We start from the raw sequence: 12,996 nt of genomic DNA, 5'->3' as shown, positions 1-12,996 counted from the left end.
GATTGTGGGCCACACATTCAGCATCCATGATGTAAAAAGACTCATTTCTAGTCATCACACTTGATGGCAGCTGTTCCCACCAAGGAAGCGGCATACAATTTGCAATTTCTCTGACTTTTTTCCTTTTTATTTGCCTGATTTGTTTGAGGGCCTGAACCAGATAAAAAGTGGGAGAAAATACTTATTGCAGCACTCTGAATGGAGATAGCAAGACTTTCCTCTTATTGAACACTGCATTAAATCTGTCTGCAGAGGGCGCCAGATGCCAACTGTGGATTAATTCCCTTCTTTACATGCCGGTGTCCAGGACAACCAGGACACGACTCTGCAGAAAAAGCCATGGAACGTCATTAGTTCCTTTTTTGCTGCATTTTTAACCTGGTATGTGTCCGAAATAAGATTTAGGTGTGGTGCCTCTTCAATGAGGATATTTAATATACTGAACGATTCTGATACATTTTGAGAGAAACTTTGTGTTGTGACCTTGCAAAATGACTTTTCGCCTCAGAGCTTCTGATGTGAGAACAGTTCCATAATAGGCCACTCATTGTGTCATCTTGCAGTGGCATTATGCCAACGTTGTCATAAACGCAGCATGGGCCTCTGTCTCCATCCTGTGATTTTATCCTGTTTTACATTAAGTATTCAAATTCAAGCTGAGTTTTCCACTCCTATTCCTTGTTTTCTGACTTACCAGCTGGCTAAAGAGTTGAAATATTTGGAAACTAAAAATAGCCTCAATCTTGACCAGCATTTTTTAGAGCTATGTATTCTGAAAATATTCAGCAAAAGATGAGATCTTGCTTTAATTAACAAGTTTACAAGAAAATTAAAGATAAAAATATGAGTTACATGAAGAACAAGTCTGTTCTTATTTATTCTAACCTTGTAGGTTAAAAAGTTGGTCTTTTTAACACACACACACACACACACACATATATATATATATATATATAAATCTCAGAAATTGTTTATGAAGGTGCAAAGAGAAAAGGATTTCATTGTAAAATGAAAAAAGTAAATGAAGCTTAACAATAACATGATGTAACAACGTAATCCAAATGGAATCAGAAAGGCCTGACAATAAATCAAAAATGATGATGGGCATGAATATCAAGAGGGTGATTACTGAATGAGGACCCATTGTACAGGGGGTGAAGCTGGAAATCAAGGGAATCTTCTGGTGTGCATTACAAGGACTCTAAAAAACTGCTCCAAATATAGAAAACCAAATGAAACTAATCAAAAATTCAATTTATTTATTTGTTCTCAACAAATATCACTCACTAATTAACTTGGTTGAATTTGATCATACCATCAGATCAGTTTTATCTAACTTTCTAGCTCATGGAAAGTGTGTAGCCCATGTCTTAAGTCAAAATCAAAACTATGGCTTAGATTGTGACAGGATGTTTACGCTTTCCACAAGTAAAACGATTTTCCAGCTCTAGTCCTGGGAGCATGCATATTTGGTCACAGCAAAGATGCTGCAACGCTGAAGAAAAACGCGTGATCTTTACAAGCAGGGCTTTTATTTAACCAATTCACTGTGTTGTATGTTGAAACTGACATTTCTGCACACATTTTAGGACTCAGGAATGATCAGCAGGCTGACAATCCGCAGCTAAGGCACAGCCATTCGTTAGTGAACTCCAAGAAGCCGGGAGCTTTGTCCAGCGCGCTTCCTGCTCAGAGAGAAAAGATCAAAATTAAAATTGGAGAGCACTTAAAAGTGGATCTAGAAATTCTTCCACTATCAAGTGAAATCGTTTCTTACCTTTGATTACATTGCGAAGGTTACAGTAGTTGGTGCCGTTATCAAACAGGCTGAACCAATTTGCTGACACAGATATTCCCTAGTTGCAGATCAGAAAAGAGGATTATTTCAGTTTGATGCAGGGCTAAGGAAAAATAAAACTTGCATATAACTTGTATAGAATATGTAATGCCTTCAAAAATATTCACAGCCCTGTAAATGTTTCCACATTTAGTCATAGTGCAATCACAAATGTCACTGTATTTTCTTGGGATTTTTGGGTGATAGACCAAGAGAAAGTATTTCATGCTCATGAATTAGAAGAAAAGAAAATTATGTTTAAAAATTAAGGTATTTTCAAATAAAATGTTGATCAGTGATTAATGGATTAGTATAGATTCCCCTTGATTTAATAGTCTGTAAAAAACACCCTTTCTAGCTATCACAGCTGCAAGTTTTGAGAATATGTCTCCAACAGCTGTCCAAATCTAGAAACGGAAAATTTGAGTATCCATGATAAACAGGTCATACTAAGCTAAAAATATTTACACTTCATGTGTCTGTCTTCTTCCACGTCACAGTTATGCCCTACTCTGTATTTATCAAATAAAACTCCATTACAACACACTTAAGATTTCGTGAAAAACAGTTAAATGTGTTTGGAAACACTGGCCAAACATCGTCGCCATAGTTGCATCTCTTACTTGTACATGGCAGCCCAGGATCATGGAGGTCGGTATCATGGTGAAGTTAACTCTCTCAAGTTGACCAAACCCAGATGTGTGATTGGCCTGAATTAGTTTTGGAGTCACTGAAACAAGCTGGAGCACAAATATAGAGAAATTAAGATGATGCTGTGCTTCAGGCAAATATATCGTGAAAAAAGACACTGTTTGCCTTACTTTGTATGAAGCCATGGCTTTAATCTGCGTGACAATGGCGACATTAACTTGATCACATGATATTCCAAGTAGCCTGAAAATGAGTGAAATATATACATATATTATTTTTTCATTATAAATTCATACATTTATTTCATCCAAAACTCTAAAAAAAAAAAAAAAACAGATAGCTGAAGTCTTACCAGACAATCTTGCAGTAGGCACTTGTTGTTGGAATATTGTCTTCTTTCCCACTTGTGATCATGCACACTCCCAAAAAGAGAGTGCACACGACTACCACTACAAAGGTCCTTGTAGCCATAGCTGTTGTTTGTCTCTCGTTGTTCCAGAAGTATTGAATGGATGTTTCGAATGAAAATGATTTATACAAGCCAGTCATGTGAAGAAGCACCTGGAAAACCATTGGCTTGTCATGTGGAGCTGTGAAAAATGGATTTGTGTGACAAGTTTGCAGGGACTGCATCGATGGTTGGTCACAAAGAAATCATGATTTGAAAGAAAAAAAGTATATGGTGTTTTTATTTATTTATGTCATCTGATTTATAAACTAGATTCAAATTGCAGCTTCTTCTACAGCTATTTCAACTTTGAATCGCTGATGATTTCACTATAGAGTGGGACAGTGGGATATGTCTGAAAGTGTCATTAAAAGCCTCAGAATCAAAGTCCCAAATACATTCAACACCTATAGACTAGGCAAATTCATCTGTAAAGCAGTGTTCATACTAAAGGTAATTCCTGTCCCTTGACAGGAAAACAGAATGAGCACGGATCGAATAATAGATTTAGTCACAACTCTGGCAGTAAAAGTTTCAAGGAGCTGTGCTGCTGCCTGATCCATTTTTTACAGTAACCAGTAAAAGCCCCATGACAAAAACTCAACCTGTGCCTGTGTTTATGTCTCCTGTGTTAAATGGACACTTTATTCTGCCCATGTTTTTAAAGTGGGAGTAGGCTGCTTTAGCAAAAATAATTTACTTGGTTTAAATTCAGATTTGATGATCTTTGGTGTTTAGCCTTGTGTTCTATTTGATAACATGATTAAAAAAAAAAAAAAAGAAAAACAGCAAACAATTACTTTAGTCTTCTCTGGATTAAGCCAGTGGATTTTCTGACCCATCCATTGGATATTTTGGACACACAGAGTAATTGCTCTGGACTATGGTCAAGTGCTGCCACAGAAATATAATTGTATGTCATCAGCATAGATATTGAATGAACTGTAGTAGTTCACATTTTGAGCTAAGGGGATCATATATTTCATATAAAAGTGATCCAAGAATGGAGCCTTGAGGAATCTCACATGTGATTCTTGTTTACTATGACTTATAAAGTTACTAAATGCCGTAAAGTAGATCCAGTCAGCCAAATAAGATCTAAATCAGTTTATACACAACAACGGAGTGGAGGAGTAAATTGAAATGTTGGAGGGTGGACAGGTCATTATTAGACTTCATCAGTTAAATAATTAGGTCATTAGCAAGACTCTGGAGAATGCGACTGCATACTGAGGAGGTAATTTGGCCATTTGATTCAGATGTGTAGGACCAGGGACACATCTAGAAGTTGCAGCACAACGGCCCTTGGGAAGTTTGGGTTCCCCCCTTCAGCTCGAGGGTTGCCTTTTAAGAGGAGAAACACAAGGAGATCTTTAGCATAGAAAATTAACCCCGAAGAAATTCACAAGGACAACTAGAGAGCTTTGTTTACCACATGAATTTGAATTTATCCATCAAGGGACCATCCATTTTAATCAACATCAAAAAGTCATGTACATGTGCTAGATTAAGCCACAATGGCTAAGGATAAGTAAAACACTTACGTTTTGAATAACTGGCAGCCAGCCAGCTCTTACTCCAACAAATATTACATGGCAAACAGTCCTTTGCAATATTAGTAAAGTGCACACATATTGCTATAGGTGACACATTCACCTTCAAAATAAAGTTGTTGCTTTTATCAAGTAAAAGCAGTATGCTTGTCTTTGCGAGTGGAACCAACACTTTAATGTTGCTTGTTTACTTTCAGATTCTCTGTTGACCAATAAAGGCTGAATGTGGCCTTTAAATGCTCTCCGTCGCATGTAATTTGAAATACTGTGTCCCATCTCTATCTGCAGGGGGCAGCACATCACAAGATATGTTTTATTTGCTCATTTTGCATACAGAATGCTGAGAAACAAAGCTTCGCTGCATTTTTTGCTCCGGCTTTCGAGATAAAGTCATAAAGTAAAGCATAAATGTTTTAAGGAAGTAAGATAGATAGAAAGATAGAAAGAGATAAATAGAGAGAAAGCTAGAAATAGAGATAGGTCAGGTAATTTTATTTATATAGCACATTTTCAGCAACAAGACAGAGAGAGATTTTTGGAGATTTGGATGAGACTGGTCAGATCCACAAAATCACTCCTCATTTAGAAGGAAAATATTTGTCACTGAAATATTTTGTAGCAATTTCTGTTTATCCAATATTGGATTCTGACATAGCTGCAAGATGTAAATGTGGAGAGGCACAATAAGCTACAAACTAAATTATGGGTTTGTTAAGGCCCATCTATTAGTTTAGTTTTTGTTTTCTGTGCCGTGGTCAATTATTGATTTACATCAGAACTGTGCAAGTAAATCAGTCTCAGAACATCAAACCGTACATGAGATGAAAACGCTTGTTACCGGTTGAGCTATTCGTCTGGAGGCCTGTCGACATGAGTGAGATGGTTTTAGTCAGCCCCCTATTTAAGAGGCTCCCTGTGGCTGTGTCCGTCTGAAACATGTCAGTCATACAGATGAATGGGAGGTGACATTTTCTCTTGTCTGTAATAAGAAACCCCCGGAGTGGAATGATACTCCAGGTTTATGAGTAACAACATTTTGTAATACTGTAACTTTAAACATGAAATCTGCTGATTTTATGTTTTTGTTGTTTTTTTTTTTTTTTGATTGTTTGTCCTTAAAGTTAGTGATTTATTTATGAATTAATTTGTGCTTTTATTATTCTGGCTTCAATGTCCATCTTTTTAGATTTATTACGCAAATCTTTTTGATTTGCTCACTTTGATTTTTTTCTCTTACTCTCATGTCGAATAACAATTTTTTATAAACACATTTTGAGCTCATCTTGCAAGACTGTAGACATGCTTACATTTGTCATTTCAACTCCATGGACAGATCAGATGTGTTAAACAAGAAAAGTAGTCAACATGACGATAATGATAAATAACACAGAGATCCACTCTGTCAGACTGCCAGCTTTTTTAGAGTGTACTTCACATTTTGTTGGTTGACTGCTGGGCTGGACACACACACACACACACGCACTAAAGAGGACAGAGTATGTACTAAAAATAAATGAACAAGGAACAAAAAAAAAAAGAAATAACCACAAACAACTAAAGCTTACATTCATAGGCTGTTAGCGGCAAGTCAAACATTTCAGCTAGTTTTATTTCTAGAACATCAAAGGGATTTAAGGAACACAACTTTAACCTTTTATTGCTGGATAAAACATGTGAGAGAAAACTGAAATAATTTAGTCTCCAGACAAGAGATGAATAACCATCCAAATAGCTTGCTTTGGTTCAGAATAGCAAAGACAAAATAACACTTAACCACTTTGATCATCAACGTCAAACACATTCAACCCTGTTTACTTTCTTGATTTGTAGTGACAAATTAGTGGCATATACGTCCCACAGTCTGTGAATTTGCTTGACCATTCACAGCTATGGTGGTGACTGTGCACAGGGCAGTTCCCTACAACAATTGACCAAATGCTGCTGTGGACACCATCTGCTGAGTGGAGAGCAAACAGAAAAAGTCACAATCTGTTTCCTGGAGCATGCATCATCTTCACGTGTTTACTGTGTCAATGTGGGCATGTGAAGAATCCATCTAATTGGCTGTGATTAATACATTTATATTCTTTTACCAACAAAACATACAATAGACAGATTAGAAAAGATTACCAATAGTTAAATTGTTTTGTTATTAGATATTTAGAGTCACATATTTGAAGCATCTGTAAAATAATTGAGAAGCAACTGCTTTTCAGCCAACTCATCGAGTTTGGACGTTAGTGGAAAAATAGGAAGTTGGATATTCCTATCAACCTCTATCACCTGTAAAGGTTTGGATATGTCAGAGTGAGAGAGGACAAAACACAATCATCAAGAGGGACGGGGTGCCTGAGGGACAGAGAAGTATTCTGATACTGATGTACAAATTTACATAAGGTTGATGAGCCATAAGCAAGATATATTGAAGCTCATCAGTCCAGAAAAGAGGTGACCTACAGAAAGCAGCAGTATGATTTTAGAGTATAAAGATGTAATATTTTCTTTGAGAGATAAATGGGAGTAGAAAGGACAACAGAAGAATTTATAATGTCTCTTTGTGTTTTCCGAGACATTATCTGAGAATTTGGCACAAGATACAATCCAGTCTCTCACAGTCCAAGTGTTGAACTGCATGAGAATGAGATTCTGATCTATTGCGACAGCAGGGATTAGAAACAAAAAAGAGCCGTCACAGGTAGGGATATGGTATAGATGGAAAATTAGGAAAATTCAGATGAATTTGTGTAAATGAGGGGGAGGCAGGTAAATTAACAGATTTTAAGCACCTTGGCTGAACAATTCAAAACCAGTGCACAAGAAAAATGAATGGCAGTGTGAAGGAAGGGTGAAGTGGAGGTAAGCAATTGTCAGGGATGATTTGTGTCAGAAGGATAGCAATAGGCGTGAAAGAAACGGTGAAAGGGAAAAATGGCAGTGAGTCCTGCTGTGATGTATGAGTTAGATATGGTGGCACCAGCAAAAAGACAGGGGCAAAGCCGGATGTCGCAGGGTGACATTTTCTTTGTTAGTGGCTAAAATGAACAGGATAAGGAATACGTTTTCCTGCAGGATAGTTCAGGTTGTGAGATGAAGTTAGAGAGGCAATGCTGTTATGGTTTGGACTAAGGATGTTTAAAATGAAACTTCCTTGGTGAAGGAAAATAGAGGAATGACAGAGAAGATTCATGAATGCAGTGAAGAAGGGTTCTGCTGGAAATAGGGTGAGATAAAGGCAGAAGATCTGCACCTGTGATTTCTAAATGAATTAACCAAAAGCATAAGATTGATCTACTATTTATAAAATTTTGCCCCCAAAACAATCAAAACTCATAGGTGGAGAGCAAAATAAAACTTTACCAATAAAAAAACAAATAGCTTCCAAAGTTATTATTTTAAAGTTATTACTTTACCACTAAATACCAAAATTGTTCCATTTTGTATTTAGTAAAGCAATTATTAACAGTTTTATTCACCTGTATTTCATATAAATTAGTCCATGTTAGATAGGAAACAACCATTTATTAACAACAACATAAATAACAATACAAATGTCTAAATGCATTTATACAGTGGACCATCCCATAACCCTGAGCGGAATCCTTATCTGGCAGACGACCCACAACAGCTTTTACCTCAGGTTTAAAAAGCAGCCGTTCACACCTCCCACCACCACATTATCCACATCTCACTCTGACACGAAAGCTCCCCATGCACCAGCCGCTCTTCTCTCCTCAGACCACCTGCCTGGACATATGATCTCTTCAGAAGATGTAAATAGGTTCGCTGAGCATAAGAAGAGCAAGAAACTTGCAGAGCCTGACAATTTCTCCTCCTGCGCCCGGAAGCCTGTGCTGACCCCCATCTTAACTCAAATCCTCAGGCTCAGTCCTGCTTCAAGCGCTTCGCCATCATTATGGTCAACAAGAATGCAACATCACCAGGATAAATGACTACAGGCCGGGGCAAACAACTCTGCAGAATATGCAGTCATCTTGAAACTACATCCTGCACCACCTAGGGAACAGGCGGACCAGAGTTCGTATTCCTCTTCACTCTGGACACAAAGGACACAAACCTCTGCAGAGCAATCTGTGAAATTCCTGAAATTTGCAGATGACTTCACTGTTATTCTGATCCAGTTCGTTGGCCCACCCTTTCTCAGAACCTGAGAAGGTCCTCACACACAGTGGATGTTTTGTTCAGAAGAAAGCAGACTTACTTACTGCAGAAACTTAAGAAGTACACAATATGTCATGGGAGATGCTGTTTATCTTCTATTCTGCCATTATTCAGTCTGCGCTTTATTTGTCCATCACTGTGTGGTTTGGCTTGTGAATTCATGTCTATGGTTTGGCTTATCCAGAAAACAGGTCAACTCCAAACTACAACAAACAATTAGGTCTGCAAAGAAAATCATAAGGGCTAATCATCTCTTTCCAAAATTTGAATAGGTCTAAGTTCAGGACAAGAGCAGCTTAAAACTCTGCAAACCTGACACATCCTGTACACAAACTGTTTAGACTTTTCCCTCAGGCTGCCTCTCTTATGAACCTTTGACACAGTGCCTGGATTGACACTATTTGCACAAATTCAACCTCATTTTCCTCTTTTATCTAAACACAGCAAAAAGACAAATAAAATATATTTTTCGTAATATTAATATAGCTATTTATTTTCTAAATGTTTCTGTTTTGAACCGAAATCAAATTCCTTGTTCCAGATTCTGATGGAGACCTTGAAAGTAAGCGTCGAATGAACAATAGTCTCGAATTTTCTCGCGATAATTGACTCTTCGACGCGACGTGTTTTGGAGCTAATCTGCTGCAGCGGCTGTCCGAGCTCGGTTGGTGGTGGAAGTAGAGCACGGTGAACAGAACCAAGGTTAGAATGCTGGGGGGGGTTGGACGTCTTGACATACAGAGATTTAATTTCAGAACGTTTTCCCATCTGTGTTTGAACTCCGAACTGCTGCACAATGTTGTTTCGGTAAAAGTTTCACGACGCTAATGTATTTTGAGTTTGTTCCTCAGCAGCTTGTTGCAAAGGGGAGTTTATAGTTGCGAAGTTGGTTCAAGAGTTACGGATGGAGTTTTAAATAACGATCATGCATTTAGTAGCTCACATGTCCTTCTTTGTGCATGCATTATAACATGGTTTGTCAATGATTTAACACCACGTCTGCTTACAGACACACAAATAACCTCATGTACGGACGAGTCTTGATTTTACTCTGTTGTACAGTGAATGACTTACGCCCTTTGAACTTTGTGACGGTCCAGCTTCAGACTTAAATGTTTCTGGGGGGATATTGTGTAATAGAGCCACTCAAAGTTCACGTACATAGTTGTTAATGTGGAGGGAAACTTATGTTTTTTTATGTTTTTATAAAAAATAAATTAGAGTAATGTGGCGTACAATCATATTATGCCAAACTGACTGGCCAGGTAAGGCTAACATTACACAGTGGTAAGATGGGAGAAACCATCAACAGCAAAACATATCTGGTCTTTTTGGTGGAAAGAAGGCCAAGTTCAATTTACAATTTTTCACATAATTGGTCTACATGTATGCCATTTGTTTGTAGAAAAATTAACACTACACACAATCCAAATGGCGAAACACGGTGGTAGCAGCATGATGCTGTGGGAAATGCTTTTCTTTTACCGTAGCAGTTGAAAACCAGTTAGAGGCAGCTAGAGGTGGTTCTACAACATATTGACTCATGGTGATCCACGCAAATCCAGAGAAATTGAACCATGTCACAAGAGTATCCGCCTCACGGTTACTGGTTACTTTGCTTTGGAATGTCTCGCAAACTCCCAAAACAGTTTAAAGGGTGTGAGTACTTTTCAAAATAAACAATTATTTACTTTTTTTTTTTTTGTAACCTGACCTCAGATTGGAGCATCATGTCAAAATTAAGTGGGAAAGTCCAGACCGTCCTGGGTCTTGTGGATCCAGACCAGCTGGGCCGCACCATGACCCATGAGCACCTGGTCATGAGCTTTGAGTGCAGCTACACCACACCTCCACCTGGTGACGAGGCCGTGGCAGAAAACCCGTTCCAGATGCAGCACATGCACTGGCTCCGGCAGCACCCCTACAGCTGCAGGGAGAACTTGTTCCTGTCGCAGGAGCTCAGCGCCCTACGGGATGAGCTGCTGGCCTACAGGAAGGCTGGCGGGGGCACGATAGTGGAGAACACCACGATGGGCATCGACAGGGACCTGCCTGCCCTACGACAGCTGGCCAAGGACACCGGGGTCCACATCATTGCAGGGGCCGGGTACTATATAGACTGCACCCACACTGAGGCCACCAAGAAAATGAGTGTGGAGAAGGTGAGTACCTGTGTAGTATGATCTTTTCATTGTGTCTGTGTGTGCAGTTTTCTATAGTAATAAGGCGAATTAGACTGGCTATCAAAAGTATTCACACCTCTTTTACTTTCTCACATTTTGTCACATTACAACCAAAAACTACAACAGTATTTTATTGGGATTTACACAATGGATCAAAACACAGTGGTGCATAATTTCTATAGGGATTGTTATCTGAAAAGTTGTGAAAAAGTGAACCTCTACCACAGTCTTCTCCACACCTTTATTTCTGACCTGTCTGGTGTTTTCTTTCCTTTTCATGATGCACTTGTGTTTTTACTAAAATTAGATTACACTCAAATGACTCACTTTGCTTAACAAGTGACTTCTGGAATTTTTTTACGGGTATCAGAGTAAAGGATGCTGAATATAAACTCAGGCCCAACTTTAAATTAATCCATTTAACTTTGTGGTTGTAACCTGACAAAATGTGATAAAAAGGGGCTGCAATTATAAGTCTGGAGGACCGCTACTTGATATTGCTGTGCTGTTGTTTTCATCCATCACACCTTCTCTCAACACTTTGTGTTAATATGCAAAGATTTTCTCTGAAACTTTGGATTGATTTGGATGGATCTCTGGCTGTTCAGTCTTTCTGTATTGACACATTGACAGTGTGCATGCACTCGTATTAATATTCAAAACTGCTGTTCAAGTTTATGTCTGTTCACGGAGAGAAGAAGAGGAATGTCACTAACTTGTCAGTCGCTTGTCTAAAACGGGATGTTTTCCATCTTTCACTCCTCGTTTCCATCAGCTCACGGATAACATCGTCAGCGAGGTGCTCCACGGCGCTGACGGCACAGACGTCCGATGCGGCGTGATAGGTGAGATCGGCACCGGCTGGCCCATCACGGAGAGCGAGAAGAAGGTGTTGAGAGCCACGGCCCACGCTCAGTCTCAGCTGGGTTGCCCGGTTATCATCCATCCTGGCAGGGACCCGGCCGCTCCAGTTGAGGTCGTCCGGATTCTCCAGGAAGCCGGCGGTGACATTAGCAAAACTGTCATGTCTCACCTGGACAGGTGAGAAGTTCATCAGACCCAGGTTCTGGAACGGGGCGCCCCACCGTATCTGCTGGCCAGCTTCCTTACCACATTTACCTTCATTGCTCTCATGAAAAATCTGCTAAAAGCGTATTATGCTTTGAACTTTTCTTTTTTCCGTTGTGAATGTTTGTGCCACATACTCAACACATAACAAGAACTGCATACCCAAGTTTGAATTCACTGATTTGAACCAGTTGGTCTTCAGTTAAAGACCCAGCTTTTAACCAAAACCTATACATTTTCAACAGTGTTTTAAGTCAGGCCTTAGGAAATCCATTTAAGAAACATCACAACCATTTCCATGCTTAGTTAAGAGAAAAGTCATACTTTTACATCAAACTCTTGTTTTTTTTTAATCACTGTAGTTGTGGATAACTGTTCTAATTAATCATTAAACATCCAAAGTTAATGACAAACATGCTCATCAGGATTATATTTAAAGATCCGACCAGCAAAACACGCAATTTTCAGTTGCACATTTCTGAAATGAAATAAAAAGCTGAACATTTACCTCGGACAATGACGTAAATAAAACATAGTATTATGATGGCTTCTGTGATACAAAGTTCAAATCTAAATATCTAAAGACTGCTTAGTCACCGCTTAGATCCTCAAAAGAGTTTGGTGTGAAATATGGCAATGATTTCTTTCGGATTCTCGTAAAACACTGCCGTCACGATGAAGCTAAATGAGTCAGGTTTCTGCTTCTTTCATTCAGGACTATATTTGATGAAGGCGAGCTGCTTGAGTTTGCAAATATGGGGAGTTACCTGGAGTACGACCTGTTCGGAACGGAGATGCTGAATTACCCGTTTAACCTTAAAGTGGACATGCCCAGCGACAGCCAGAGAGTGAGAACGTGAGTGATGCCGCTGCTCTCAATCAAAAGTTTTTCCTCTTTTGTAAGGGATCCAACATTCTTTGTTCAAACACTTCTAATTTAGTGCATTAGTATGCATTATCTGCTTTATGTCATGCTGTTATACTAAAATATGACGTTTATGCCATTGAGCTGATTTATGTGCCATCCCAATTCCAGTGAAGTTAGGAAATTTTGTAAAACATATGTATATATATATA

At 38.8% G+C, this 12,996-nt stretch overlaps 1 protein-coding gene across 1 annotated transcript in view; it reads left to right on the top strand.

Annotated features, from left to right (window-relative positions):
- The first annotated feature begins 9,282 nt into the window (after positions 1–9,282).
- Positions 9,283–12,996, top strand: part of pter (phosphotriesterase related) — a 6,431-nt gene continuing 2,717 nt past the window's right edge. Inside the window, exons 1-4 of the mRNA XM_007548598.2 lie at positions 9,283–9,370; positions 10,388–10,830; positions 11,627–11,892; positions 12,635–12,775. Of these exons, the coding sequence (XP_007548660.1) occupies positions 10,399–10,830; positions 11,627–11,892; positions 12,635–12,775 (839 nt within the window). The 5' untranslated portion in view covers positions 9,283–9,370; positions 10,388–10,398. The remainder of the gene's footprint in view (positions 9,371–10,387; positions 10,831–11,626; positions 11,893–12,634; positions 12,776–12,996) is intronic.

Source organism: Poecilia formosa, unplaced genomic scaffold (genome assembly GCF_000485575.1).
Source record: "Poecilia formosa unplaced genomic scaffold, Poecilia_formosa-5.1.2 Scaffold27, whole genome shotgun sequence".
NCBI classification, from domain to species: Eukaryota; Metazoa; Chordata; class Actinopteri; order Cyprinodontiformes; family Poeciliidae; genus Poecilia; species Poecilia formosa.
This window is presented reverse-complemented; position numbering and strand designations above follow the sequence as displayed.